Source organism: Vigna angularis, chromosome 1 (genome assembly GCF_016808095.1).
Source record: "Vigna angularis cultivar LongXiaoDou No.4 chromosome 1, ASM1680809v1, whole genome shotgun sequence".
Lineage (NCBI taxonomy): Eukaryota > Viridiplantae > Streptophyta > Magnoliopsida > Fabales > Fabaceae > Vigna > Vigna angularis.
Window position 1 is genome coordinate 56,205,649 of NC_068970.1, and position 27,951 is coordinate 56,233,599.

Consider the following 27,951-nt stretch of genomic DNA (forward strand, 5'->3'; position numbering starts at 1 on the left):
CTAGACAAAAAGCAAAATATCATAGTCCATTTTAATGCGTGAATCATTCCATAATGTTTTCTTTTGTTGGTCCCTGTAGCTTGTAAAACTTCCTCGTTCACCAACTGTGTTGATGAAATTCTGACAAAGTACCTTGAATACAAATCAAAGAAGGATGGCATGTAAGAATTATTTGATAGTTAAAAATTCCTCCTTTTCTATTCTGGCTTGCAAGTTTTATTTATTTATTCAGGCTTGTTTCTATTAAATTAAAACTTCTGACGATGAAAATGATTAAGAATGAAAAATAAAATGTATATTTATTTAATTTGTCTTAATTATTTGCTATAGTCGCTGATGAATATTTTGAATACCTTTAATAATGATATATATATTTTTTTGTTCACGACCACAAAAGGATAATATTGTATAATTTCGTTTTCCACAACAGAAATGTGGCATAATTTAGACTATTACGAAGATATAATATGATATATTTAGTTATTTGTATTTTAAATTTATACATATGTTTAAGTTTTGAAGATATTAAAATTAGTTTTGGAAAATAATATTTATATTTTTTTTACTTTAATAAATATCACTGTAGTTTTTTAATAAAAGATCCATGCTGTATTGCTTCACCTTATTGCGCACTTTTTTCACAATTTGTAATACTTTAATGTCTAGAATGATCCAATGGTAGGATAGATTAAATAACATTAAAATAAAAATTAAATAGGAGTTAGATTAATTAATTATTAATATATTTAATCCTTTATTTTGAATTGTGCTTGAAATGGCTGAATAGCTATCGCATTATCCATCCATCGATTTTGTTTCCACTTTCGTTTGTGCTACATTCACTCACACAGGTAACTCAATCATCTCACTCTTCATCTTCTTCCTCAACCGTTCACGATAAATTCCGTTAACCATCTGATTCTGTAATTGAAGGCAATGTGTGGTGTTCCTCTCTTCAACCTCGCTCCCAATCTCACCGTTTCACGGCTCTGCTTAGGAACCATGACTTTTGGGGAGCAGAACACGCTGGGCGAATCCTTTCGCCTTCTCGACCAAGCCTTCCATGCCGGCATCAATTTCTTCGACTCCGCCGAAATGTATCCCGTGCCTCAGCGTCGTCGTACGTGCGGCAGGAGCGAGGAGTATCTCGGCCGTTGGATTGCTCACCGGAATATCCCCAGGGATAGTGTCGTTATTGCCACTAAGGTTCCGTTCTTCTCTCTCCTTCGCTATGCATGTTGATGTCTCTTTTGTTCGCCATCAAAAGTCATCGTAGTTCCTAAAATTGAATGCGCGATTAGATTAGTATTCAAATTGGTGCTGTGTAATTTTCTTTAACTTTCTTTTTCACAATATATTTCACTCCATTACACATTTTGAAAATCGGACCTAGAACGGTGAAATTTGTAATAAAATGTATAATCAAGTCTATATAAAACTCTGAACATCACTAATAATGCCCTAAAACTTACTGTTTTATTCGTGCCGAATTATATAAAAGTTACTCGGTTTTTGAATTTTGGATTAACTTTTATTTATTTAAACATTCAAGGACTTTATTTATTTATTTATTTTGATTGATTGAAGGACTAATGTGGCATTGCCTTGCAATTCCAGAAACTAAACTCGGTGTTTTACAATTTGTTTTGCTGAAGTTGTTATGTGGCATATTAATTATATTTTGTTGTCGCAAGAACAGGTTGCTGGACCATCGGGGCAGATGACTTGGATTAGAGGTGGTCCTAAATGTTTGGACGCCGCTAATATTATTGAAGCTATTGATAGTAGGTTAGTTGATCTCTTAACTCTTTCTCTACAGAGTCATTTTTGTATCGTATATGCAGAGTCAAGGTAATAGTGCTTACAGTCACGATCCTAATGACTGTCTCTTGTTTATAAGTAAATGGTGGATAAATAATACCAATAGACACTCTTTTAGGTCTTTTTGTTCCATAAAGAAAAGTTAAAAATTAACAAAGCTAAAATGAATTGATTTTCTTTCATAGGTTAAAATTAACTCATGCACTTAACTTTTATAGAAGCTTTTTCATTTAACTTGTTTAGTTTCAGCTGGACTGTCAAATAAGAAAGAAAAAAAATGATCTGGAGATTTAGATTGCTGAGGCTCATAATATACACTCGTGAGAAATATGTGGGTCCGGGTGGAAGGGGGGAGGAGGGGTGCTGTTTCGAAGATATATAAGATAATATTAAGTTTTGCATCTTTTGATTCTCTGTCTAGTAATAACGCTGATAGCTTATGCAACTGGGTTTGTGCAGTTTGTTGCGGATGCAGATGGATTATATCGACCTTTATCAAATTCATTGGCCTGATCGGTTTGTATGTTTTGTTAGTTTAAGTATATAGGCGTTTATTTAAATTGTTTTTGAATATTTCATGTTGGTAGGCTTTCTCATTTTCTGCCCAATGAACATGCATATATGGATCTTAACTCTTGAAATGTTACACCAATCATTGTAGCTATGTTCCAATGTTTGGAGAAACCGAGTATGACCCAGTCCGACAATATGCTTCAGTTGGTATAGATGAACAACTTGAAGCTCTCAGCACAGCTGTGAAAGCTGGGAAGGCAAGTGGTATTGTTAAATAGTTTCAATTGTCAACTTGTCACTATTGTGATTCCTGAATCGTTGTCCGTGAGTATGAAAATGAACGCAATTGCAGATCAGATACATTGGTCTCAGTAATGAAACACCTTATGGCTTGATGAAGTTTGTTCAGGTTGCTGAAAAATATGCTTCACACCTGAAGATAGTATCTCTGCAGGTTTGGTTACTTACGATCGTTCAACTCCTGCTGTATTTTTTTTTTCGTCATGGAAGTCTCATCCTCAATACAACAATTCGTAGGAGCAAAATGTATTCCTGACACTAATTTTCTTCTGTTTAGTGACAGAATTCATATAGCCTTCTTTGTAGAACTTTTGATTCTGCAATGGCTGAATGCTGCCATCAGGAGAGGTATTTAATCTTATCGTTTGATATGAAAACATATAGCCTTCTATGACTTAGTGGTTTAGAGTTTGATATTTGACCATATTCTTTTAGATAAAAGTAAAATTTCATTACAAGGTGGACTAGTACATTGTCCACACTTCAAGCTCAAAGGTTAAGGTATCAGAGGGGGACATGTTTCGCACAAATAATATGTGTTTCTTCAACCAACAATAATTTATATGATGGTTGGTTCATAACAATTATTAAAATAAAAGTTCTAACATCATATTTGGGCTTCTTTAAAGAAGCTTGTGAAAAATATATAAAATGTTGTGAGTTAAACATTAACTAGAATTAACTAGAAGATTAACAAGATGGCATAATGAGTTAAACATTAACTAGAAGATTTATGTTATATAAATCAGCTTTAATACAAGCATAGTGTTAAAATTCCGTTTCGTTCAGATGGATGGGACAATAAAAGCTTAATGCTTAAAATTTTATAACTTTTGCTACATTTGTCAGCCTAAATCGTTTTCCTGTTTTCAGTGAAAGCCTCATTGTTGAATAATTGATTTTTCTTTTCAGTATTAGCTTGTTAGCCTACAGTCCCCTGGCAATGGGTATACTTTCAGGGAAATATTTCTCCCTGGGCGGTGGTCCAACAGATGCTCGTTTAAATCTTTTTAAAGGTCAGTTGACATCTTTTGGGACACGTTTTGTTTTATCAAGCATTTTCATCTCGTATCCTCCTTCCCAACATGAAGGAAGGAAAGTGAAAAGTGACATGGTATGCATGAGTTTATCCAACTGATACTATTATTTCACAGGGAAGTATTCAGAAGGTGAATCTAGATACAATTTGTCCAATAAAATTATAGAGGCAGCTACCATGGTAAGTGGATTATCCTCAACATTGTTACAATGCTAATACTTTAACTTACCTTTATATTTGAATGTCCCCTTAGGTCTTAAAATTCTTTGAATTTCGTACGTATTTCTTTTGTTTACTGATTTTAATTTCAATATTCATATGTTTCCCCTTTTACAGGAATACCTTAATACTGCAAAAACATATGGTCTTCATCCTGTATCTTTGGCTATAGGTTTGATAATCTTTTCCTATATCTTCATGTGCAACTGCAATCACCCCTCCCAATCTTCCCTTACCTTAAATATTGAGTGATATGGGGTGGGTTGTTGAATATCAAATAATGGAAGAGAGAGAATTTTGGTGCCCAACACCTTAAATATTTCTTCTTGCATTTTATACGTGATTGTATTACATAAACATTACAAGTATTTATACTAATTAAACTTTCTAAAAATATTATTATAACTAAATATACTTTTACCGTAAACAAATATGGTAAACACATAATAAAGACAAAATAAAATTTTCTCCTTAAATGGAGGTAAATAGTGGAAATAATCATTGCTATTCTTAACACTCCCCCTCAATGATTATTTTGTCTTCAATATAGGCCTTGCTGTCATACCGAGTTGTTTTCTAAACTCTTCAAATTTTGAACTGCTTAGACCTTTGGGAAAAACATCTGCAACTTGACCTTCAGTGTTAATATACTTCATTTTGATTTCACCTTGTAACACTTTTTCTCTAATGAAATGATAGTGCACTTCAACATGCTTGGTTCTGGCATGAAAGATAGGGTTCTCTGCCAAATGAATTGCAGATTGATTATCACAATATGATTTGATTGCATAATCAGTTGGTTGATGTAAATCTTGTAGCAACTGCATCAACCATGCACATTACTGAGTTGCCATAGCTTCTGCTTTATACTCTGCCTTTGTACTAGATAAACAAATTGTTGGTTGTCTTGTGCTACACCAAGACACAATTCCTGATCCTAGTGAAAACATATAACAATATCCTATCACATCACAACTCACAATTTTCTTGAATAATATTCCATTATCCATAGTACCTTTTACATATCTCAAATTAGGCACCCAGCTTCAAAATGCATCTTTTTAGGATTTTGCATGAATCGATTTATCACACCTACTGGATATGATATCTAGCCTACTTAGTGTAAGGTAAATTAAGCTACCTACTAGCTTCCTATGCATGGTGCTATCTTCTAAATCCTTTCCTTCAATTGAACACAATTTAACATTGTTTTCAAATTGAGTTGACATGGTTTACAATCCAACAAACCATATTTCTCTAATAAATCTTGAGCATACTTTTGTTGACACAAAAATATCTTGTCATTAGTTCTCTCAATTTCAAGTTCTAGAAAGTGCTTTAAGTCTCCAAGCTCCTTCATTTGAAAATCTTTTCTAGTGAACTTATTCTACATCATCTCTTGTGACAATGAGATCATCAACATAAACTAGCTCTATAGGTAACTTACCACCTCATTCTCTTGTGAACTAGCTTGAATCTGCTGATGCCACTACATATCCACTTTGTTCTAAAACTTTGGCCATTTTTCATACCATGCCCTTGGAGCTTGCTTTAATCCTTAAAACACTTTTTTCAACGTACACACATAACTTGGGTGAATGTTACTCTCAAACCCTTTGAGTTGTTCCATATATATATATATATTTCTCGATCTAACTCATTATGTAAAAATGCATTTTTGACATTCATTTGTCATAACTTCCAAGAATTGCTAGCTGTTAATGCTAACAATGTGCATATCGTAGTTATCTCTGCGGCTGGACTAAATTTCCCATCGGAGTCCAGTTCATACTTGTGTGAAAAACCTTGAGCAACTAAACGAACCTTGTACCTTCCCAACAATCCATTTGGACGAGTATTCACCTTGTATACCCATTTATTAGAGATGGGTTTTACTTCCACAAGCTGTTATTAACTCCCAAGTTTCATTTTGTTTTAGTCCTTTAGCTCCTCCTCCATAACTTGTACCCATTCCTTAGACTAAGCTGCTTCTTCATCTATACTTGGCTCTTTAACACCATTATCTTCAATTAATGCCACAATAGCATATTTTGGATTTGGCTTTCGAATTCTCGTTGACTTTTTGCGCTATAATTTTTTTTATTAGGCTTGGTCTTTCCTCTTCTAAAGACTCGGTGTGCACTCTTGTTTGCCAAGGGATTTTCCATTTATCTAGTGACCTTTCTCCTTCTTGATCAACAACTACCGTCTCTTCTCGTGTTGAGGAATCTTCCTTCATTTCTAATTGTTCCTCAGTTGCCCTTGTACCTTTTCTTCAATTTCCTTGGAATCTGGTAACATTATTGCTAGAGAAGACCACCAAGAGGATGCTTCATCAAATATTACATTCTTGGACACATAACAACATCCTGTTGTTGGGTCACAACATCTCCATCCTTTTTGTTGACTATCATAGCCAGCAAATATACAATGAATTGCCTTCTTATCAAATTTGCTACATTGTTGACTTGGTATAAAAACATAGCAAACACATCCGAATACTCGAAACTAACTCACTGATGGATTTGCACCTCGTACCTTCTCATATGGTGAAATGAAGTCAACCCTAACATGAGGTAGCCGCCTATTAATAACATAAGCAACTGTCTTTAAACATTCTGCCCAAAATTTAGGCGGCACATTCTTAGCATGCAACATGCTCCTACAAATTATGCTAAATGTCGATTCTTCCTTTCAACTACTTTGTTTTGCTGCCGAGTATATGGACAATTCATTATCACCTTATTCCACACCTACGCAAATACTCTTTAAATTCCTTTGAAGTGAATTCTCCACCATTATCAGTACACAAACAACAAATGTTACGTCCAAATTCCTTCTCAATCTTTTCCTTATTTAAACTCTTTGAATTTTATGACATCTTCTGACTTTTCTTTAATAAAATTCATCCACACATATCTTGAGAAATTGTCGCTAAATGTTATCATATATGGAATTTTGGTGATTGAAAGTTGTTTCACAAGTTCAAAAACATCTGAATGCACCAATCCAATGGTGCTTTTTCCCTATATCTTGACTCTTCATAAGGAAGCTCGTTTTGCCATACTCACATCCTGCACATATAATATTGTCTCTTATCTCTAAATTTGGTAGACCCCTTAACATTATTTTCTCATCGTTGCCTTCATCTTATTATAACTCACATCTCCAAGTCTCGCATGCCTTCGAAGTTGGCGTTCTCGCTTCTTGATATTGTTTGATGCCATGCATTGGCTTCTTCTAAATAAACAAGAATGTAATGGGTTTTCTTTTATCTTATTACTTTAAAAGGATGCCAAAAAATGGTTAATTTAGTAGTATCTTAGCATTGCTGGATGTTGTTATTATTCATGCCCACGAATAATGAAGTTTTATCCACGTTTACAATTAACTAATGCTTTGTCATTTTCCTTTTCAAACCCCCATTGTCTATGCTATTGATTGTGGTCCTTGAGTTTATCTGTTTGAGGTTATGAACTTTTGGGGCATTAATTTATTTGCTTGTTGCGTGTCAGATTTTCTTTTCTATTTTATCCTCTCTTCTTTTGTTTTGAGCAGCCTTTGTTTTGCGACACCCACTTGTTGCTAGTGTTGTTTTTGGGGCTACTAGATCATGGCAACTCCAGGAGGTTCTAGATGCATGCAAAATCGAGTTCACATCTGAAGTAATTGATGAAATTAACAAGATACATTCGAGGTTTCCAAATCCATGCCCATAATGAATGCAATTGATCAATTCCCCATTTTTCAGAATTGGTAATTTTCAACGAGTAATAGTTAGTCTTTTTTGGCTTATAAGGTGAATCTGTCTATTGTCAATGGTGGTTAGGTTTGCAGTTTGTTAGTTAATGCTTCATTATTCCTAAATGATTGTAATTTTAATCTGTAAAATGGGTTAAATTATAAATTTTCAATTTAAACGTTAGTTTTTCATTTGTTTCAATTTGTTCTTAAATAAATTAAACTAACGTTTCCCTTCAGAGACTAAAAGTTTTGTATTTATGAGGTAAAAAAATTCAGTAAAATCATTTCATTAAATAACATTTATTGTTCTTAATTTGTGTAAAATAATTAGGTTAATTAAGAATTTTGATACTTGTGTAAAATAATTATTTTGAGATGGATGTACGAAGTTATCACATTATTGTATATAGAAGCTGATATAAACAAGTTTGATACTTGAGTTCTTTAATTAAGAATTTATATTCTATTTTCAGTTTAAACTTGAAATTGCAATTAGAAATGCCAAATTGATTTGGTGAGGGAAGTAAGTTGACTTGGAAATAAAATTCCTATTCCGCCCAAGTCACAAACTCATAATACAAGAGTCAACTAGTGACCTATAAGTAAATAAGATATTGTTTCAGCAAAGTGGAAAGTGTGTGTACGCAATAAACAAAATAAATAATAGTGTTAATCATTGCTGGTGTTTTCTTGGTGGATCAATACTCCAGGGTCTTTCTCCTGTACCCAAAACAAAATTCTCTTCTGGGTCCCACTTTTACTCCTGTACCTAATATTTCGAGTTCACTTTCCATTATTATTATTATTTCATTGAAAATGTTGCCATACCTATCTTCATGTGGTTTATCAACCATGTTTCCTACATTGTTAAATATTTTTAATATTCCAGAATATATCTTACGCTACATGCATTTGAACGCTACTATGTCTCCATGCATTTAAGCTTTAACATAAAGAGAAAAATAAAAGTGTTTCCAAGGTACCATGCACTTATTCCCCCACATTATTAATGTATTGGATATGGACGGTCGGTATGTAGTGGTCGAGTTGTCCTAGACTGATAGTGTGAGGTAGTAAGAAATTGATTGAGGTTGATTGTAATTAATTAATAATTAATATAAGCTAAATAGATTAGTAATCAATTTTAATAAAATTAGATTTTGATTAGACAAACTTTTAATACAAAATTTATAAAAAAACTTATAAATACATATTAAAAATTATAATTGTTGGGACTTTTATAATATATTTATTATAACATTAATTATTAAATTGATTAAATAATTAATTGACTTAAATATCAAAATATGTTGGAGTATAAAAAAGAACTGAGAAATGAGAAAAAATGGATTTCTCACTATCACTTAAAAAGAAAAAAAAACTAACAAACAAACATATTACATCAATTCAAATTGACAAAATTATAATTATTTAAATTATGAAATTGACAAAAGTTCCAACTCGAAATGCTTGTATATAGGAGAGAAAGACAAAAATTTAAATCTAAAAAAAAATACAGAGAGAGAAATTACATAGCTTAGATTTGTTTAGAAAGATAAATATTTATAAAAAAATTAAACAGTTTAATTTTATATGTATAACTTTTAAAGTTTGAATATCCTTTTTCATCGATTTTAAACTTTTCCTCCACTACTCAAAACCAAATCCCTACTAAATGAACTAAATATTATAAAATACAATAAATTAAAATACAATGGATTAAAAGTATAATTCTATTATTTGAATTTATTGAATTATAACATTATAATCCTCTTCCTAACCAATAACATAAACACGAATTTTTTTAAATATTTATGTTTTATGTGTATTCATATGTTTTAAATATTTGTATTATATTATAAATTAATAATATATAAATTGATTAAATTAATATATTAAAAAACAATAGAAAGTAACTTAATGTTAGTAATACAATCTAGAAATATAATATAATAAAAAAAAGTTAAATATGTGACAATTTTATATAAAATATTTCTAAATAATAATTATTTTTTAAAAAATCTATTAATAATTATATTTTTTAAAAAATATGTTAATAATTATATTACAAAGAGTAAAATGGGAATAAAAATTATGTAAACGAAAAGAAATATTTTTTTTATATATAATAAAAATATATAGATATAGAACCACGTTATCATATTCCTCCAAACTTTAATGAATATATAATAAATATACAATAAACAAGTTTCTCCACACTTTTCTAAATATCCATAACACAAACAAACATATTAATAATTATAAAAGTAAAAAATGATAAAAACATTCATAATTGAGAATTAAAAAATGTCACACTAAAAAAAATCAATAAGTATCGTTTATAATGAACGGAAAATAAAGGTGCAAAATTTCAAATTATAGTTTTATTTTTAAAGATATATTCATTTTAGTTATTATTCATGCAAAATAATTTCTCATGTTGGTTAAATGTGTGAACTTCTACATTGTTGCTTCTATCTTTCTTTAAGTGGCTAATTATCGCGTTCATGGTGATTAAGCATTTTTCGTTTTGTTTTGCTTCTAATTTTTTAGATGATTAACGTAATTTATTTTGTCTAAATATTGAGTTATGGTTTCTATTTCAGTTTTTAAGGAACCTCATAGTTAATTAATACGTTACTTGAAAATAATATTAAAATAACTATGTTTTCAATTAAAAGTGTTATATCAATTATTGATATTAATAATTTTTACTATGGACTCTATACACTGAAATCCGATTGAACAGTGAGATATAATATTCCAAATAAATACTGATTATTTTCCAAAAAAAAAAAGTCTGAAAATATTAATCATCCTTAAAAGCAAAAACAAATCCCTGATTTACTTAACACGAAGTTTTTCAGAAATGGATTAATGGTAATTTGCCGAAAAAGGGGGGAAAAAGGGCAAACTCAGAAGAGTGAAAAGGAGGGTTTAGTTCGGTATTGTTCTCTTTCCGTTTGGGTGCAAATCATCGAGAGAGAGAGAGAGAGAGAAACAGCGAGCGGAGATATTATCATCGCGGCGGAACCCTAGTGAGGAGAGCGGCGAGGGCGGTGGCAGATCGGAGAGCGAGCAAGGAGGATGAGCGGCAAAGGCGGTGGGGGCCACAAGGCAGGGATTCCTCCGGCGAGTCGGAAGATGGTTCAGAGTCTGAAGGAGATAGTGAGCAACATCCCCGAACATGAGATCTACGCCACCCTCAAAGACTGTAACATGGACCCTAACGAAGCCGTTAGTCGACTCCTTTCCCAAGGTATAACACTACACTGCACTAGGGTTTTTCAATTTAATCACTGGTTTCGTTTTTCGCTCTCGTCGAACGTGTCCAATCTTATGTAACTTCGTTGCTCTTTGCGTAGATCCTTTTCACGAGGTCAAGAGCAAGCGAGAGAAGAAAAAGGAGGTGTGTTTGTATCTACGTTCAGTTCGTTTTCGTTTTTTTATTGTAGATGTGTGTTATGAGGAGTTAGTTGATACTTCTGTTTATGTATTTGCTTCCGATGCTCACAATGAGAATTTAACTGTATATTATTTTCAGACTAAGGACACGACGGATTCCAGGCCTCGAGGGGTAAGCAATACGTCTAGTCGTGGCAGCGGTGGCGGCGCTAGGGTTAGTGCGGACCGCTACGTTGGGCGTGGAGGTGCTACTCAATTCAGTAGTAGTGGGGGTAAGCGGGATGCTTGTTCTATTTTTTTAATACCGCTTTTAGTCTTATGCTGCTTTGTACGTTACCAAGTTTTCTATAATATCTGTTGTTGATTTATTGTTGTTGTGGTTGCCATCATCATCACCTTTGTTTGGAGGTCAGATTCTGGTCTTCTGCAGGGAAAACCTGTATTGAAAAAGGAAAATGGAACGCCTGGTTATGGAGTTTCTACTTATTCTGCGCCTAGCGCATTGGATAATAATGGAAGCAGGCAACTACCATCCTACAGGTATATTACGATCTGTTTGCGAGTTTGGTCTGGTTATTATGCTTAGAAAAAAAAATTTGGCCATTTGTGTTTAACTTGGATTTTAATTCTATTCATGTACAAGGTGGTGTTTTATGCTTCCTCCTGTTTCTTCTAAAAAGCAAGTTGGCTTTTAAAGCATGCAACTTTTTGCAAGCACTGTAAATTCAGTTTTATTCTTTCCTCAAATAGTTGATGCATTCTGTGCCTTATTTCTCTGGATTACTTTATCTCACGGTAACAAAGCAAATTAGTGTCCATTTTTGTCTTCTGAAGATATACAAGACACCAAACTGATTACAATGAACTACTCTATTTATAAAAATCTCCCCTTTATATAACTATATAATTTTTTTACATTTAAATTTGTCCTCCAATGGTATATGTAACATCAAATTATCTTTCAAATTGATATGTTTGTAATCAAATTGGCTTTTGGAGGATGAATTTGATTGCATTATATATCATTTAGGGACCTATATGATGTTTTATAGGTTGAGGGGGCCAAAGTTGGTGTTTACTTTACTTATTTGTCTTTTCTTTTATGTTACAAAATTAAATTTTTGCTGTAAGTGATTGGGTACTGATCACAGTTTTAGAATGTGAGCTAAGGTGGAGTGTCTCATGAATGTTCAAAACCTTTGCAGTGATTCTGTCCGTGTCTGTGATGGGCTATCTTCATCTCAACACGGTGGATTGCAATCTGCATGGGTGGCGAACCCAGGTCAAGTATCAATGGCTGATATTGTCAGGATGGGTAGGCCACAGGCAAAGACATCCATTCCCAACTCTTCTCTCCACAGTGGTAACCATCAGCATGTTTTTGCACCCCCAGCATCTTCACAGCACAATTTGCATTCATTGCAAGGTTATGCTTCTAAGGTGTCAGAGACAAACAATGATCAAGGCTTTGGTTTTAACTCAAATGTTGAACAGAATGATGAATGGCCATCTATTGAGCACCAATCTGCTGTTTGTGTATCCTCAGTTGTAGATGATCAACCAACATCTGAGTACCATACAAACTCTTCTAATTCTGCTGAAGCTAACCAGCAGCTGAAGACCCATGTAAATGAACTTGTAGCTGAAGATGATCCTGTTGAGAATCCAGACAACGCGGGATCTGTTAAAAGTACATCTGAGGACAATCCTGAAAGTACATCAGCTTTTGATGGTAGCTTGTGCAATGACATGAATCCCTACCAACCTCATCGGCACCCTTTTGAAAATAATGAAGGTGACTACGATGCTTATTTGTTACTTGTCTTGTATCTCTATCTCTATTTATATTGATCATCTACTTCATATATATATATATATTTATATTTCTTTCTTTTAACTCATTATGGATAGACTTCATGATAAACACTTGTAGAAGATTTTAGGTGGTAGAATAATCAAACTTCTCCCTTGAGAATTAAATTGTGCACCTTAGTCTTTGGAAAGGTGAAGTTATACCAAAGAGCTTCTAAACAAGATGAGGTGCAGACGTTATTTTTAATTTGTGGAAGAAGTCTGATTTATTTTATGTTTTATCTTCGTCTATTACTGCCTTTTGAAAATTTTCTACAGAATGAGTCGTAGTTATCATGTAATTGGAATGATGGTACAAGTATTTTCATATAAAGTTGCTTTGTAATTGCTCATTTTTCATGTTTATATGCCTTTTGTTTGTGTATTTGGTGATTTTCTTAAAATTACACTTGCTGTTGCTAGAATTGGCTGGAATCATCTAAGTCACAGGCATAGCACAGTGAAAATTGTAATCAGTGGTGTTAAATAAGTGCTATAGCACTATTGTATTGGGGAATTTCTTAGATCTGCCATTGCAATTCCGTCAGCTCATGGGTGTCTTGGTTGTTCCATGTATCCCATATCTTCTTGTCATCTCTCATGAGTGATTGGAGTTTTGACATGTTATCTATGTTCATTTTGTTTGGCACACAGCATGACTTTTTATTTATATTTCATTGGTTTTTTATCGTATTTTAAAACTATTATGCAACTTCTGCTTTTTTCCTTGAAAGTGTCTGCTAAATGGTACGGTGGATTATTGGCTTTCTTCCATTTTCCACAATCCACAATTGTCTTATTCACTAGTCAATCCAATGGGTTGGTTATTGTTGTTATTATCTTTTCTTTGTCATCCTTTATACTCATGATTGGTTTAATAGGATTTATTGTATTTCTAGTATGTTCACAGGCCTGTCTGTGTATGATCTGTAATGGTTTAGATTGTTATTATAATATTGTGTGAAGTTCAGGATCATATCAAACTCGTGCCTTCATTTAGGTCCTAATTTTGTAACTTCTTCCTTTCAGTTGAAGGTGGTGTTTCATCAGTTGCTGCAAATTTGGAGCAACTAAATTTACACTCAAATGATCAGGAGACAGAACAAGAGGAGGAAAGTTCTTCTGTTGTAATTCCAAATCACTTACAACTCCATACCCCTGAATGCTTGAATCTGAGCTTTGGAAGTTTTGGATCTGCTAATGATGCCACCCTTTCTGGATCTGGCCCGTATACTTCTAGGCCCTTGAAAAGTAACTTGGAGGATACATCTGGAGCAACTGATGTTTCAACAATTGTATCCTCCGATGTCAGGCATGTGCTTAGAATATCAGTATATTTTCTTCAATATTCTGGATTATTTGGATGTTCATCTTACTGATGTATTCTTTTGTTCTTGCAGAAATCCTGACTATTATGGGGATGAGCATCTGACTTCTACCTCTGATGGAAATTTAGCTCACTTATCTGGCGTAGATGCTGGGACTTTTGAGCATTCCTCCATTTCACAATCAGAGGCTTTAAAATCTGAACCCCCTGAAACTGCTCTGGAAAATCAATACTCATTTCCTTCTTCTCAGCACGAGTTTGCGTACGAAAATGCCCAACAACCAGATGTTACATTCCCTCATTCACAGACAAGCTCACAGATACAGAACCTGTCTCCCTTCTCTAGTGTAATGGTAATGCATAGAATTCTTAAATCTTTTGAATTGCAATATACAACATTTTCGTGTCTGAATCTGTTAGTTATATAGAGTTAGTTCTGAAATGATTTTGATATTGTTGGAACTAGATTCAGTAGAACCTCAACAATATTCTTGATTGGAAAAACAAGAAATAACACTGTAAACATCCCTTTAATCTCAGAGCAAATGCACCTGAGAGAAGACATAACTCTCTCTGCTCATTCCCTAAGGACTACCACAAAAGTACTGGATGATGATTACATGCATGCCCCTTTTCCGTATAATGACTCGCATATCCTAACTAACTGCCACATCAGCAGATCTTTAACTCCTAATAAGTTGCTGTTGGGGAGCATAGGCCCAAATTCATCGTTATAACTCTACCTGCCACTAAATGAACAGTCTTGTCCCTAAGGCTCTGAGATAAGGAAACTGACTTCTGGTACACATCCATCTTTCTAAGCTATTGACCGAAGATTTGACGTTTGTTCCTCTTCTTGAACTGCAACCTGGATGTTGTTCCTTAAAGGCAACAGTGTCGAGTAAAGTATTTGCTGAAAAAATATTTTTACAACTTCTACAGTTTACATAGGTGTTGCTAAGTGGAAGCTTTCATAGTCAGTGATCACGAGGACCATAACTTGGATTGTCTAGGAGAGATCAAAATTGCCATGCTTTATGAGACAGACCACCATAGGAGGCATAGATTGCCACTGAACTATCTCATGCTCTACTTTCAGAAAATTGGTTAAACGACCTATGCACTTTATACATAGTGTTCCTACAAAATCAGAGTTCAAAGCTTTTGTAGGCAATGATAATGTGGACCGTTTCAAACTTGGATTGTCTTGGCGGCATGAAAATTGCCATGCTTTATGAGACAATAAATAACCTGACTCCTGCATAGAAAGCATGGAGTGCAATGAACTGTCTGACATCCACTTCCTGGAATGTGCCCATTGGTTATAGCTAGCGTCCGGCTTCGGCTGTGACCAGGACACAAAAAATTTGCATGTCACCAGAGAAAGTGGGCATAAAACTTCTCAGCTAAATAATTGCTGCTATGATAACATGAAATACAACAGGGACAATGGCAAAGCATCACCTCTATTTCAAAGTAAAAAGTGCGCTGTAAAAAGTGAACTTTGGATGGGCAATTTTAATCAATTTTTGTGATGGAATTGAGGATAGAAATTCCCCCATTTGATATGTCATCCGTATTACTGGCATGGTTTATGATTTTTCTATCACCCATATTTATGCTGAGTGAACTTACTGCACAAATTTGTGTGACAAGTTATCAACAGTGACTTAAATATTGTGCAGGGCCATTTATTGCTTTGCTGTCATATGTAGTAATAACTTGTATCCCTGTAGTTATTTATTTATTTTTATTTCGTTTCAATGTTATCTAGCTATTTTACTACTTGGACCAAACTTACAGTGCTGTTTCTTTGCAGGCTTATACCAATTCTTTGCCCAGTGCTCTGTTGGCGTCAACTGTTCAAACAGCAAGGGAGGATATCCCATACTCACCCTTCCCTGCAACACAATCAATGCCTGCTAAATATAGCAACATTGCTTCTTCAATTGGTGGTCCCACTATAACCATGTCCGAGGTGAACTTCTGCTCCTGCTTATCTTAGTTTTTCTTTAGCATACGAGACAGGTTGATTACTCTTAGTCAAAGAGAATGTGTACTGGTGTTTGCATGTTCATTGTACGTGTGGACTGGACTGCAGTTATATTCTGGTACATAACAGCACTAGGAAGTGTTGGCTTGAGCGAGCTACTTGAATTAGTGTTGATGGTTAATAGAGTCTTCACTTGAGCCAATATTTGTCTAATGACTGTTTACTACCTACATAGTTTGTATTTAATTACTTAATTAGCAACTTAAAATAATATATTAGGTGAGAAGAGGCATTTTGCATTTTTATGCCTACGTTTCTGCATGGATGGTATCCTGTGTCTGCATTGTGTTTGATTTAATCTTGAGTATTTCTGCACTCTGCTCTGCAATCTACCAGTGATAAATCTTGTGTGATTCTATGTCCATTCATCATGTTACTAATCAGTTTGATATTCCAATAAAAATGGGAGTGGATAATTTATGGACGACATATTGTTATGTGAATATATGTGCAAAGGCACTGAAATACTATTACTTTAAAAAATTAAGATCCTGGTGAGACATTGTATGTTAAATAAAATGTTTATATATATATATATATATATATATATATATATATATATATATATATATATCAACGTGTTGCTTATCCTATTCCAATCCAAGTTGACGGTCTTTTCCATTTCCCAGTCCGTGTGAGTGTAATACTCGAGGTTGGCTAGTACTTTGTGGTTGCTGGATATTAGAAAACAGAGTATAATCTGGGACTACAAATATGGGGTGTAATTGTATTAGTATTTATATTGAATATGGATTTCGTACATGTATCTGTCTGTGCCTTACATTTGCGAAAGCAAACATGAGATTTATCATATTGAATCTAAAATAATCCCAGGTCATGGTGCATTTTACATTGACATTGCCAACAGTTGCATTTGGAGTTTATCATTTGTATCCGTACTTGTATATTGATTTCATAATTTTTGTTATTACGAGGGAGAGCATGGTATATGTTGTCATTAATATTATTTGTCGACTTGTAGGCTCTGAGGGCTAATAACATTTCAACGCCTCAACCTAATCCACAAGCTCTACCTGGTGCCAATGTTGCCACTGGACCTGCAGTTCCCCAACAACACCTTGCTCTGCATCCCTATTCCCAACCTACCCTTCCCCTGGGACATTTTGCTAATATGATTAGCTATCCATTCTTGCCTCAGAGTTATACCTACATGCCATCAGCATTTCAGCAGGCTTTTGCGGGCAATAACACATACCACCAATCTTTGGCTGCCATGCTTCCACAATATAAAAATAGCATTTCTGTCAGCAGCTTACCCCAGTCTGCTGCTGTTGCATCTGGATATGGTTTCGGAAGTTCCACCAGCATTCCTGGAGGAAACTATCCATTGAATCCTCCAGCTGCGCCTACCAGTACAACTATTGGATATGATGATGTTATAAACTCTCAGTATAAGGACAATAATCATATGATCTCACTGCAGCAGGTAAAGGTCTTCAATTTTGTTTTCCATGTACAATGTCTTACAAGTTGAACCTATTCAACCTCAGCATTTCCACCTTTACAAATTGAAGTTATTTGTTAATTTTAATTCCACCTCTGTTCCAAAATAATTGCAGTTTTAGTCATATAAAATGTTCCAAAATAAGTGATGTTGTCACATTATAATGAAACATTAATTTATTTTTCCTCCTAATATACCCTCAAATCAATTACATTTTTATTTCTTATTTAGAGTAACGTATTTATGTGAAGAGTAAGGCTATTTGAGTGAAATTGTTTCAAAAAGTAGTATATTTATTGTTGTTCTTTGTACGTATGGAATAACCTTAAAATACAGTTATTGTGGAACGAAGGTAATATTTATGCTTGTGAAAAACCATGGTCCGTTTTAAGGTCATATAAATACAAGTTTTATGATGTGTGCTAATTGGTTGGTTATATTGAAGAAGGACGTACTAATTTTTTGTTTGGTTGTGTCAGAATGAGAATTCTCCCATGTGGGTTCATGGACCTAGCTCTCGAACAATGTCTGCAGTTCCTCCCAGCACGTATTACAGCTTCCAGCAGGGACAGAATCAACAAGGTGGGGGATTTCGGCAAAGTCAACAACAGGCTTCTCAGCATTTTGGATCCCTTGGTTACCCTAATTTCTATCACTCTCAGAGCGGGGTATCTCTGGAACACCCTCAGCAGAATCCTAGGGAAGCAACCCTTGCTGGTTCTCAAAGCCAACCACCCAAGCAGACCCAACAAATATGGCAAAACAGCTACTAATCCCCTCCTTCCTATTCACCTCCCGGTTTTTATTAAGGGTCTTGATGTGAGTTTGAAAGTGACCGGTCACAGGCATTATTAAATGTAGCATTGTTTGGTCTCAAGCCAAGAGAAGACACCCTATATGGCCGCCACCCCGTGCGAAGTTGTATTCTATATAATATAAATTATGCTCTTCATCTTTAACTTAGGTTTTAATTAAGTGTGCTAATTTCGTGTACAACGTACATACCCTTTTTTTTCCACCATTCTTCGCATCGCATCTCCCTATAGTGGAAAGTAAGTTTCCTCCTTTTATACTCCCCCTTCGTATCCTTTTATCCAACCTTTTCAAATCTTCAAGGTTAAGGGGAATACAACTTATAAAGTATAATTATAATTATCTTTTGGATCGTTTTTCCATTTATTAACTACTTTTCTCTTCAATTTTTACAATTGAAGTCAAAGGCAGTAATTAATACTGTTTTATAAGTTTGGGACTTGTTATTTGACATCAGTTTCTAAATCAATCGCTTATTCACTTAAACAGTACAATCAGTCCAAAGGAACACAGCGTAAAGGAGGAGATATGCGTATTTTTAAAATTATCCAATAAAAAAGTTATTGTTGGATTTCAATGACGTTGGTGCGCTTGTGACGCCTTAAAACAACTGATGCATTGATATTCTGATTAAAAGAAAGACCACGAACGATTTCCTCGTTCACTATGCGGGCTCATTTGAACTATCTTTTATATCTCGATAAGCAAATACCCGTTTCAATCCCATCAGTGATTATTGAAGATTGCCACTACCGTTCTCTCTTATATCTCATTCTCAACTTGCCCTGTGAATTTCTTCAGTGTCAAATTCAGTGATTAAAACTATGATTTTTCCAATTCAAGGATATACCGAACTCCTTACCGTGTTAATAGAATAGACATGCCATCGTTCTTACCAATATAACTAATCATAAATTCAAGAGTATAATGTCGAGGGAACATGATCAACGTACATTGCCCTCAATGATACCTCCCTAATTAATTTTAAAATTAGTTAATGAACCAGTTTAGTTACACTTAAAATAAGTATTTTTAAAATAAATAACTTAAAATGACATCTTATTTAAAATATATACGATTTACTTATTGAAAAATATAAAATTATTTGTTTTTAAATTAAACAAATGATATCAACATATCAAAAATATACTTATGTTCTTAAGAACGTACGAACAAATTTATTTAATATCAGAAAAGATGTCTCTTTGTCGCAGTTGACAAAGTTCAGGATTTTCACAGAAAAAAACTTATAACTTTTTTATATTTGTTTAATTTATTAAAAATAAAAATAATTGATTTTGACAAGTTATTTGGAGCAACTTAACGAAACCATCTAAGTTTAAAGAAACGAAACGAGAATAGGAAAAAAAGCATAGAAAAATTAAAATAAGAATATAGAAAAGAAAAGGAATTGACCGAGTCAGAGATGGTAAAAATAGGAGGTGAGAACAAACATCACCGGAACGACAATGGCTGTTCCCTTGTACTCGGTAGCATCACAAAAAATAATGAACCTCTCATATTATCACCATCAATATTTTCATCACAACCCATTTCGACATTCGTTTTTCTTCTCTTTACCCCTCTAGGAGTTTCGGCTGGCGGCGTCGTCGGTGACCTTAGACATGGCGCAAGGCATGGCTAGTAACCGGAACTCCAGCGCCGAGGCCAGGAAGGTCATGGTAGTGGCGGACCCCACGCGCGAGTCAGCAGGCGCGTTGCAGTACGCACTTTCGCATGCTGTCATCGAACAAGACGAGTTGATTCTTCTGCACGTTGAGAACCCTAGCTCGTGGCGCAACACTATTTCCACGTTCCTGAAGATGCCTTCGTTGGGAAACTCCAACACTGTGTCCCTTGATTTTGGCGGAAGCGGCGGTGCTGCGGCCGAGGGAGAAGGGGTTGATTTTCTGGAGGAGATGAAGCAAATTTGCAAGTCATCTCAGCCAAAGATCAAAGTGCGTGCAATGAGGGTTGAGATGGATGGAAGAGACAGAGCCACCACCATTCTCTCCCTAAGCAAAACCTATGCGGTGGATGTCATAGTTATAGGCCAGAAACGCAGTATTTCTTCTGCATTGTTAGGGTTCGTATAACATCCTTTTCTCATTGAAATTACCTATCATTGAACCTCACGATTAAATTTAAATTTAGATGCCCGCTTGGTTTTACTGAAAATTTTTTAGGTTGTATGAAATTGTTAATTTTCATATATATCACATGCAGGGAAGCGTTTTCTTAATTGAAAATTTTAAATATATGATATCTAGATATAGTTGTGTTATTGATTTTGAAATGGAATATGTTCTTGTTTATCTATCTAACTTTACGTGTTATTGATGTTTGCGTATGAGACATTTTTGTACTATCTTAAATTCTTGTCTCCAGGAAGAGAAAGACAGGTTTTGCTTGTTGTTTGATTAAAGCTAAATGAGCCTTTTGTGAGTAGATTACTTTTTATTTGAATACTTTTAATAGAATGTAGCTCTGATTAATTACCTGTCTAAACATTGTTTATGCTATTATTCAATGTTTATGTATGTGATGATGAAGTTATAACCCTGTTGCTGATGATTTATGTTGCATGGAAACAGATATAAGCGACCCGTAGGAGGAACTATGAAAGTGATGAAACCCATAGACACAGCAGAGTATTTGATTCAAAACAGCTCCTGCACCTGTGTTAGTGTACAGAGAAAAGGCCAAAATGGAGGTTATGTTCTCAATTCAAAAACCCACAGAAATTTCTGGCTCTTGGCTTGATTGGCTTCACATACATACATGGATCATACCTTGACCATGGCCATCCATGGTCGACATGGTTCTCTAGGACAGCATGAACCTATCAATTTCGTTGTGGATAGAATTAGGAGAAACTTTTATATGGGCACATATATATTACATTATACATTAGGCATTCAAATCATTACTGACTTTTACAAAAACCTTTTTCATGATTGTTGTATTTTTATGGCAACAACCTTAAAGTTACTTGTCAAATGATGATTTGAGTGCTTATGATAAATAATGTCTATGTGAAAATTATTCTAGATTTTGTGAAATTGGTAAGAGTTCCCTGTAACTTGGTTGTTTTGCAAATGCTGAGAAACCCATGTATGTGATTCTGGTGCTTAGAATGCATAGGGACTTCTATCTTGAAAGGGTAACAGATTTTTTAATATTACCTAACAACCCAATCTATGTATCTTAATGACTAACTTTTTGCTTCTCACATCTCAATGTTTGTCAGGAGAAAATATAGATTTCAATGTTTGTCAGGAGAAAATATAGATTTCACTGTTAGACTTACAGGAAAGATTTGATAAAAATGTTAATTTGCTTTACCCTTTGATTTATTCGGAAATTTACTATCATACACTCGGGGCACCACGTATCAATGAAACAGCTCTCTTGTTGTCATATTACTGCATATTTGCAGACACCCTAGCCACAAAAATAGAAACATCAAAGTTAATGTAAAACCTACGATGCATATTTATATCAGATACAACATATATCATGGATGTAAATAAAAGTCCATATTCTCAAATTCCAAATTAAAAAGTTAGCATTTCATTGTTTATTATTTCATTCTCTTGTTTAAAAGGGATAGATTTTATGTTTTGATTCATCAAAACACAATGATTATGTCTCAATATATTGAATTTATGTTACTTTTTTAACGATTGAGATACTACATCAATATATATTCTATCTATCAGATTTGGACAGATGAAGCGAATTTAAATCTGTACTTCGTTTCCTTGGACTCCTAGTATTGCAGAGTCCTGAAATATTCATGACAAAATTGTGGAAAATTGTACTCCAAACCTTTTCAAATTTCCTTGCCTAAGCAAAATCTAATACATTGGACAAGACCCAAAAAACAAAGGCTTCTCTTTCTCTGCAAATATATAATCAAGCCTTCAACGACTAAGCATAAAATAATTTCATAAAGCTAGCAGTGCATGACTTAGAAGATGTTAACGAAGAGAAAGTAATTTACTCGAACAAACTTTCGGTTCTAATGTCATAAACTAACACCTTAAGTTTAACCCATAAAAAGAAGCCTATTCAATTCTTCAACATTCAATAGCAGCCACAATCTTCGATGCTTAATTTGTCAATGTTGCTGATGAACAAATTAAGTAACGAGAGTCCTTCAAGTGAATCATCTTCCTCCACAACCACATTTCCATCAAATAAAAAATTCTGAACATAATTGAAGACGTTGTAGGAAAATTCAGCTCCAATATCATCTTCAGGAAGAAAAACTATTGTTCCACTCACACTACCTATCACTTTATCTGTTGACACAAGAATCTCATCTTTCAAAATACCCACGGGACGCTCTAACTTTGGTAACATTCCTATTGTGTGCATTTTACACCAACACTCCACACCCTCGTACTTGTCATAGAAAACCCACAAATCTAAACACTGTGCCACATTTTTCATTTCCAAGCAAATAATCACTGCAACCGAATCCTTGTACACTGCAAGTTTCTTATGAACTTCAGCATCACCAGCAACCAAAGGGGGCAACGCAATCTTGTTAAGAACATAATTACATGCATTGACAGAAATTATAATTTCATTACTAACCTTATCACTGACCTCCATAGCCACCCAAAACAAGGTTTCTCTCACTGTCACATTGTTCTCAGTCCAAAACAAACACCCATTCACACTCACACATTGATTGTTACAATATTCAATTTCCCTCCACGACCCTTCACGCCGAGAGTACTTTTCTACTCGAACAGCACAAGTTTTTGCAAGAGAATCACCCAAACACACTTCTTTGTTTGTGTCCTCAAAAGAGTGAACCCTAAGCACTTGATAATCACTGTAACTTTTGTTGAAGTAAAAGCCTACAAGACAGTGTGGTGGCACCATGTAAGGAAGCAAAGCGTTTTGTGGATCCATGATTCGCTCGGTTTGTCCTGTGGCAGGATTCCAAAGAATGATGGTAGAGTTAGGATCCAAAGAATAGTGAATGGCACAGAGTATACCGTTGCATGAACCCACCATCTTGAAACCCATTTCAGAATCTGTGACCTTTGGAACATTAAGTGGTTTGAGCTTCTTTTCTTTGACATCTAGCAGAAACAGATCATGATCGTAGATTTCTCCATTCCAGTGAAAGCGATCGAGGATTAAAAGAGTGTTTCTACTGGTGAAGCGAAGAAAATGGTTTGAAAAGAAGGATTTGACACGGCTAAAAAATCTAGACATTGATGTACTTCTGATAATGTTTTTGATTGACTTTGTTTACTATGAACTAAGAAGAAAATTTGTTGCCATTTAGAACAATTGGGTGCAAAAAAAATAAGAAAGAACATTTTATTTGTTGGAGCGTTGGATCATAGCATACCATGTATCTAGAGAAAGAAGAGGCTTTTGAGTTGAGATACTATAAATGAGCATTGAAATCGAAAGGATGGAATGTGTAGGAAAATGGAAGAGGCAAATTGAAATTTCCTTCCTTGGAATGTGTATGAATGGTTTTTACTCAAAATAAATGAACATGAAGAATGGTGATGCTTGGTGGAAGTGGAAGAGGTTTTTTGAACAATTCAAGGAAATAGTTATTTATTTGAATGATTATTTCCATCTATACATATATATATATATATATATATATATATATATATATATATATATAACAAAACGACGGTTTTTGCTGTCTACACCTCCGTATTACTACCTACATCTTCATATGTGCTGGAAAACTTATTCTTAAAATATTATTCCAGAAATCTTGTTTTAGAATATATCTCATATGTTAAACTGTTTCAGAAATCTAGTTCAAAATTTCTGTTATGAAAAATATAATGTTTCTGAATGGATAATCACCATTAATTTGGTGTTGCGGATAGTAATTATGGGAAATAAGAAAAAGACCAAAACGAAACACGAAATTGGATGGACTTTCCCTTAGGGGAGTTGCTCCCTCCACCCCCACACGTCTCTTCCTCCACCTCCCCAATTTTCTAAAATGCCAATTATATCCTTCTAAAATGACAATTATATCCTCAAAAGTTAAAAGGAACACTGTCTCTGGACGGATGACATCCGTTGAAGGATGTCATCCGTCCAGAGGCAGTGTTCCTTTTAGGTTTCGTTTTTATTTTACTACGTTTTGCGGCTCATGCAAGGATTATAGGCTTGGATATTCAAAGGATTATTGGAAGTATGGGAAGGGTTTAGGGTTTAGAATTATAGGAAGGATTATGACTACGTACCTGGAGAAGAACCACGACAAGAACACTACACCATAAACGCATTGCACCACGTATTGCACCGAGAACAAGAGGAAGATTGCTTGATAATTCTTTTCACGATCACCAAGCTTTACAGAAAAATATTTTACTCATACAAGGAACTACGTAGGTTATCACTGAAATATGTTATAAATGAATAAAATTAAAAAACAATAATTTTAAAAATAAAATTTTACTGAGGGACAAAATAGTAAAGGAAAGGTGGAGGAAGGGGCAAAAAGGTAAAGGGGAGGTGGAAGAAGAGATGTGTGGGGGTGGAGGGAGCAACTCCCTTCCCTTAGGCATACTTAGCCCAGTTAGAAATCAAATAAATTTCCTAAGCCCTGTATTTTTATTCTTTCTTTTATTACAAAATTCAAACTCATCCTCGTGAGTTAATAGTTTTCTTATGATTTATTTTTTCTCGAATTGAGTCTATTCAATGATTTTATATATATATAAGATTTGAAAATTATTAATCTTTTTTTTTCAAATAAAGACAGATACATATGTAATTATGTACTCAAATTATTAATGTCATATTTACCATAATTATGTTATCAAAAACAACATATATTATAATTATAAGAAATTATTTGTTGTAATGTTTACTAGTTTTAAATTTTAATAACAGAATTTGTCAAATTAAGAATTTAATGAAACAATAAATATAAAGATAAAAAAACCCGTATTTAAAATTAACAAGACAATGGATAAACTGAATCTTGGAAATTCATTTCCAACATAATTTACACTGAAAGTTTGAAGAGACAAAGATAGGAATACATTTGCACCCATGAACCAACCCATACTAATACAATTTTTTATTACTTGTATGCGAATTTGTTCTATTCTATTTTATAAAATCCTAGTAACAATGTAAACCGGGCTATTGACTTCAGCACCCCCACAAATACTAATTACCTCCTTCACCACCATCACATTTCTGTCACCAATGTTACCTCTGTTGCTTCCTTCATCACTGCTACTGCAATGGAAAAAGAAGAGAGAGAGAATGTTGCAAAGCTATTTTCAAAACATATTTCATGTAGAAGTGTTTCATAAACTCATTCCAGAAAATTGGTTCTGAATATTTATTCTGAAAAATATTTTTCAAAATATATTTCACACATTCTGAAAATTTTATTTCCAAAATTACGTTCCAAAACATCCTGTTTTAGATATTATGATGCGGAAATCTTGTTCTGAAATTTTTTCTGAAGTTTTATGAATATATTAATGTAGCCCAAATGGTCATTTTAAAAATTTGAGAGGGTGTGTAAGAAATTGAGAGGATGCAGGAAGCAAAAGCCGAACCCAATTACTATCAACCCAACTATCAAAATTTAAAACCTAACGAAATGAACAAGAAGGAAAAAGAAAAGCAATAATTTTTTGGTAAAAAGCAGAAAAAGAGAGACTAAAGAATGTGCACATCGTAGTTGGATTTTATGATCACTGAATGGAGCAGTGTGTCTCCCACAATCAATCTCACTTTGTTTATCCATACTTGTCTTGAAATCTTCCGTTGCTGATACCAAACAGTGTAAATTCACTCAGTTCTACTGCTAATTTACATTACAAATAAAGCAGTAAGAACCTGAAAACAAGACAATTATTTAATATTGATCATTACTCGGTAAATTCGGTAGCTTTTGAGTAACATAGTCATCTCTGCTGGTTTCAAATTATTTGAAACTCTTGCTACTAAATTGGGAAACAACACATATGGTGATTGAGGTTTCAGTTCTCCATGTACCACTGAATCTGCACACCATAGCCAACAAGAATGAAATATGTACAACGAATTACATGCTACTGAAACTTAAGAATTGTGGCAAGAAACGAAAAGGTAACAGCAATTACCCTTTGAGTAATTATATCTGAAACTAAGAATATAATTTGGATGAATGTGTGAATTCATAAAAGCAGTCCAGATAATATGTTTTGTAGGTGCTAAAATATCATCCACACCAGAGTCATATTGCTTAGAACTAGGTTGGCTCTGCTTTGAACCACAACCAACAGCTTCCACCTTCCCTAAAATCACTCCGCATAGTAACACATGTCTCAAACCATGCTCATCTGCTACTGTACACATAGCACTGTCAATGAAGTAAACAAATTCTTAGCTCTATTTATTTTCTCCCAGGCATAAAATTGACATGGAAAATGGAACTGGTTCGTACAAAAAATACTGTGGCACGCACCTATCAATGGAGGAATGGACAGAAAATAAGGGAATCCCAACACCGTGAGACTCATCGTGAGCATCATGGCTTTTGCATCCATTGAATCCAACAGATACAATTTCTAGGAGATCATCCAAGGAACTACCATACCAAGCATTCCTTACATTTGCATCTCCACCAGATTTGATTGCCACAGCCTTAGAGAAAATATTGAAGGAATCCCAACGAGCTTGCCTTGCCAAACTAAAGGAAACATCGTTCTTGTGAATGGCAATGATAGTTGTGGCATTTCCCATAAATCCCATACCCTTCAAGAAACCATTCTTAATGGATTCGTATTCTTCACTCTCCTTCTCTACTTTCGGTAATCCCTTCCCAACCCAATTCTCTATTCGCTGCATTTTTTTCTTCCTCTAAAATAAGATGGTTTATACGTAATTGAGCTTTTTGTTGATTTTATTTTTCCCGCTTATAAGTTCAATGTGTCATTAGTAATGGGTGAAAGCAAATGTTGAATATTATATATGAAGTGTGGGGGTGGGCACGAACCTTGCGGATCAAGGTAATATATTGCCGTGCTGAAATCGAATACTGTATCTACCCACGGCTTGGATTTTGTGGTGTTCACAAGACACCGTTAATTTTCTTGAAAAACAAGAAAATACCTTCTAAAACCTTCTATCCTTAATATGTAGAACAAAGTACCTTTTTAGTTGGACTGATATTAATATTGGAAAGTAAATTAAAGTTAAATAAATAGAAGTAGTTTTCGTTTAGGAGAAAAAAAAGAAAATTTTTAAAAATTAATACCGAATAATTTAAATTGCATAAAGTTAATATTTGAGAATTTAATATTGTAACATAAAAAGGTAAATAAATTAAATGAGAATTTTTTGAGGAAGAAAAATATATACTTCTGAAATTTATTAGAAAACATTGAAGT

The 27,951-nt window shown here is 34.1% G+C and overlaps 5 protein-coding genes across 6 annotated transcripts; 3 read left to right on the forward strand and 2 right to left on the reverse strand.

Moving 5' to 3' along the window:
- The first annotated feature begins 788 nt into the window (after positions 1–788).
- LOC108344950 (uncharacterized) lies at positions 789–7,872 on the forward strand. Its single transcript, XM_017583526.2, has 11 exons — positions 789–851; positions 934–1,206; positions 1,700–1,788; positions 2,281–2,337; positions 2,483–2,591; positions 2,687–2,788; positions 2,918–2,982; positions 3,547–3,650; positions 3,789–3,853; positions 4,010–4,064; positions 7,451–7,872. The coding sequence occupies exons 2-11, from the start codon at positions 937–939 to the stop codon at positions 7,609–7,611; spliced, it is 1,077 nt and encodes a 358-aa protein (XP_017439015.1). The 5' UTR covers positions 789–851; positions 934–936; the 3' UTR covers positions 7,612–7,872.
- Positions 7,873–10,491: 2,619 nt separating this feature from the next.
- On the forward strand, positions 10,492–18,733 carry LOC108346378 (uncharacterized). The gene is made up of 10 exons (XM_017585460.2): positions 10,492–10,895; positions 11,002–11,045; positions 11,181–11,313; positions 11,455–11,581; positions 12,247–12,836; positions 13,922–14,204; positions 14,293–14,572; positions 16,039–16,197; positions 17,255–17,719; positions 18,217–18,733. Exons 1-10 carry the CDS (start codon positions 10,724–10,726, stop codon positions 18,508–18,510), a joined length of 2,547 nt encoding a protein of 848 aa, XP_017440949.1. The 5' UTR covers positions 10,492–10,723; the 3' UTR covers positions 18,511–18,733.
- Positions 18,734–19,968: 1,235 nt separating this feature from the next.
- On the forward strand, positions 19,969–21,592 carry LOC108335637 (uncharacterized). The gene is made up of 2 exons (XM_017571693.2): positions 19,969–20,636; positions 21,145–21,592. The coding sequence occupies exons 1-2, from the start codon at positions 20,176–20,178 to the stop codon at positions 21,311–21,313; spliced, it is 630 nt and encodes a 209-aa protein (XP_017427182.1). The 5' UTR covers positions 19,969–20,175; the 3' UTR covers positions 21,314–21,592.
- Positions 21,593–22,639: 1,047 nt separating this feature from the next.
- LOC108340159 (uncharacterized) lies at positions 22,640–23,788 on the reverse strand. Its single transcript, XM_052872707.1, has one exon. It carries the CDS (start codon positions 23,786–23,788, stop codon positions 22,640–22,642), a length of 1,149 nt encoding a protein of 382 aa, XP_052728667.1.
- Positions 23,789–25,549: 1,761 nt separating this feature from the next.
- On the reverse strand, positions 25,550–27,631 carry LOC108340816 (probable inactive poly [ADP-ribose] polymerase SRO2). 2 transcript variants are annotated; one of them, XM_052871973.1, is made up of 5 exons: positions 27,027–27,631; positions 26,683–26,921; positions 26,453–26,583; positions 26,252–26,347; positions 25,550–25,804 (listed from the first exon to the last, which is right to left on the reverse strand). In XM_052871973.1, exons 1-5 carry the CDS (start codon positions 27,407–27,409, stop codon positions 25,802–25,804), a joined length of 852 nt encoding a protein of 283 aa, XP_052727933.1. In that variant the 5' UTR covers positions 27,410–27,631; the 3' UTR covers positions 25,550–25,801. The 2 variants fall into 2 exon arrangements, with proteins under 2 accessions (XP_052727933.1, XP_017433898.2); XM_017578409.2 differs by having other exon boundaries at positions 25,550–26,347; positions 27,027–27,630.
- Positions 27,632–27,951: the final 320 nt, after the last annotated feature.

Bases quoted from the DNA above. Each gene is read 5' to 3' on its own strand.
- LOC108344950 (XM_017583526.2), top strand. From the start codon at position 937: ATGTGTGGTGTTCCTCTCTTCAACCTCGCTCCCAATCTCACCGTTTCA. The intron at 1,207-1,699 runs GTTCCGTTCTTC...TCGCAAGAACAG, and splicing joins GTGTCGTTATTGCCACTAAG to GTTGCTGGACCATCGGGGCA. The intron at 3,651-3,788 runs GTCAGTTGACAT...ATTATTTCACAG, and splicing joins TCGTTTAAATCTTTTTAAAG to GGAAGTATTCAGAAGGTGAA.
- LOC108346378 (XM_017585460.2), top strand. From the start codon at position 10,724: ATGAGCGGCAAAGGCGGTGGGGGCCACAAGGCAGGGATTCCTCCGGCG. The intron at 11,582-12,246 runs GTATATTACGAT...AAACCTTTGCAG, and splicing joins AGGCAACTACCATCCTACAG to TGATTCTGTCCGTGTCTGTG. The intron at 12,837-13,921 runs GTGACTACGATG...TCTTCCTTTCAG, and splicing joins CCCTTTTGAAAATAATGAAG to TTGAAGGTGGTGTTTCATCA.
- LOC108335637 (XM_017571693.2), top strand. From the start codon at position 20,176: ATGGCGCAAGGCATGGCTAGTAACCGGAACTCCAGCGCCGAGGCCAGG. The intron at 20,637-21,144 runs GTTCGTATAACA...GCATGGAAACAG, and splicing joins ATTTCTTCTGCATTGTTAGG to ATATAAGCGACCCGTAGGAG.
- LOC108340159 (XM_052872707.1), bottom strand. From the start codon at position 23,788: ATGTCTAGATTTTTTAGCCGTGTCAAATCCTTCTTTTCAAACCATTTT.
- LOC108340816 (XM_017578409.2), bottom strand. From the start codon at position 27,409: ATGCAGCGAATAGAGAATTGGGTTGGGAAGGGATTACCGAAAGTAGAG. The intron at 26,922-27,026 runs GTGCGTGCCACA...CTTCATTGACAG, and splicing joins GTCCATTCCTCCATTGATAG to TGCTATGTGTACAGTAGCAG. The intron at 26,348-26,452 runs GTAATGATCAAT...GTTTGGTATCAG, and splicing joins AAAGCTACCGAATTTACCGA to CAACGGAAGATTTCAAGACA.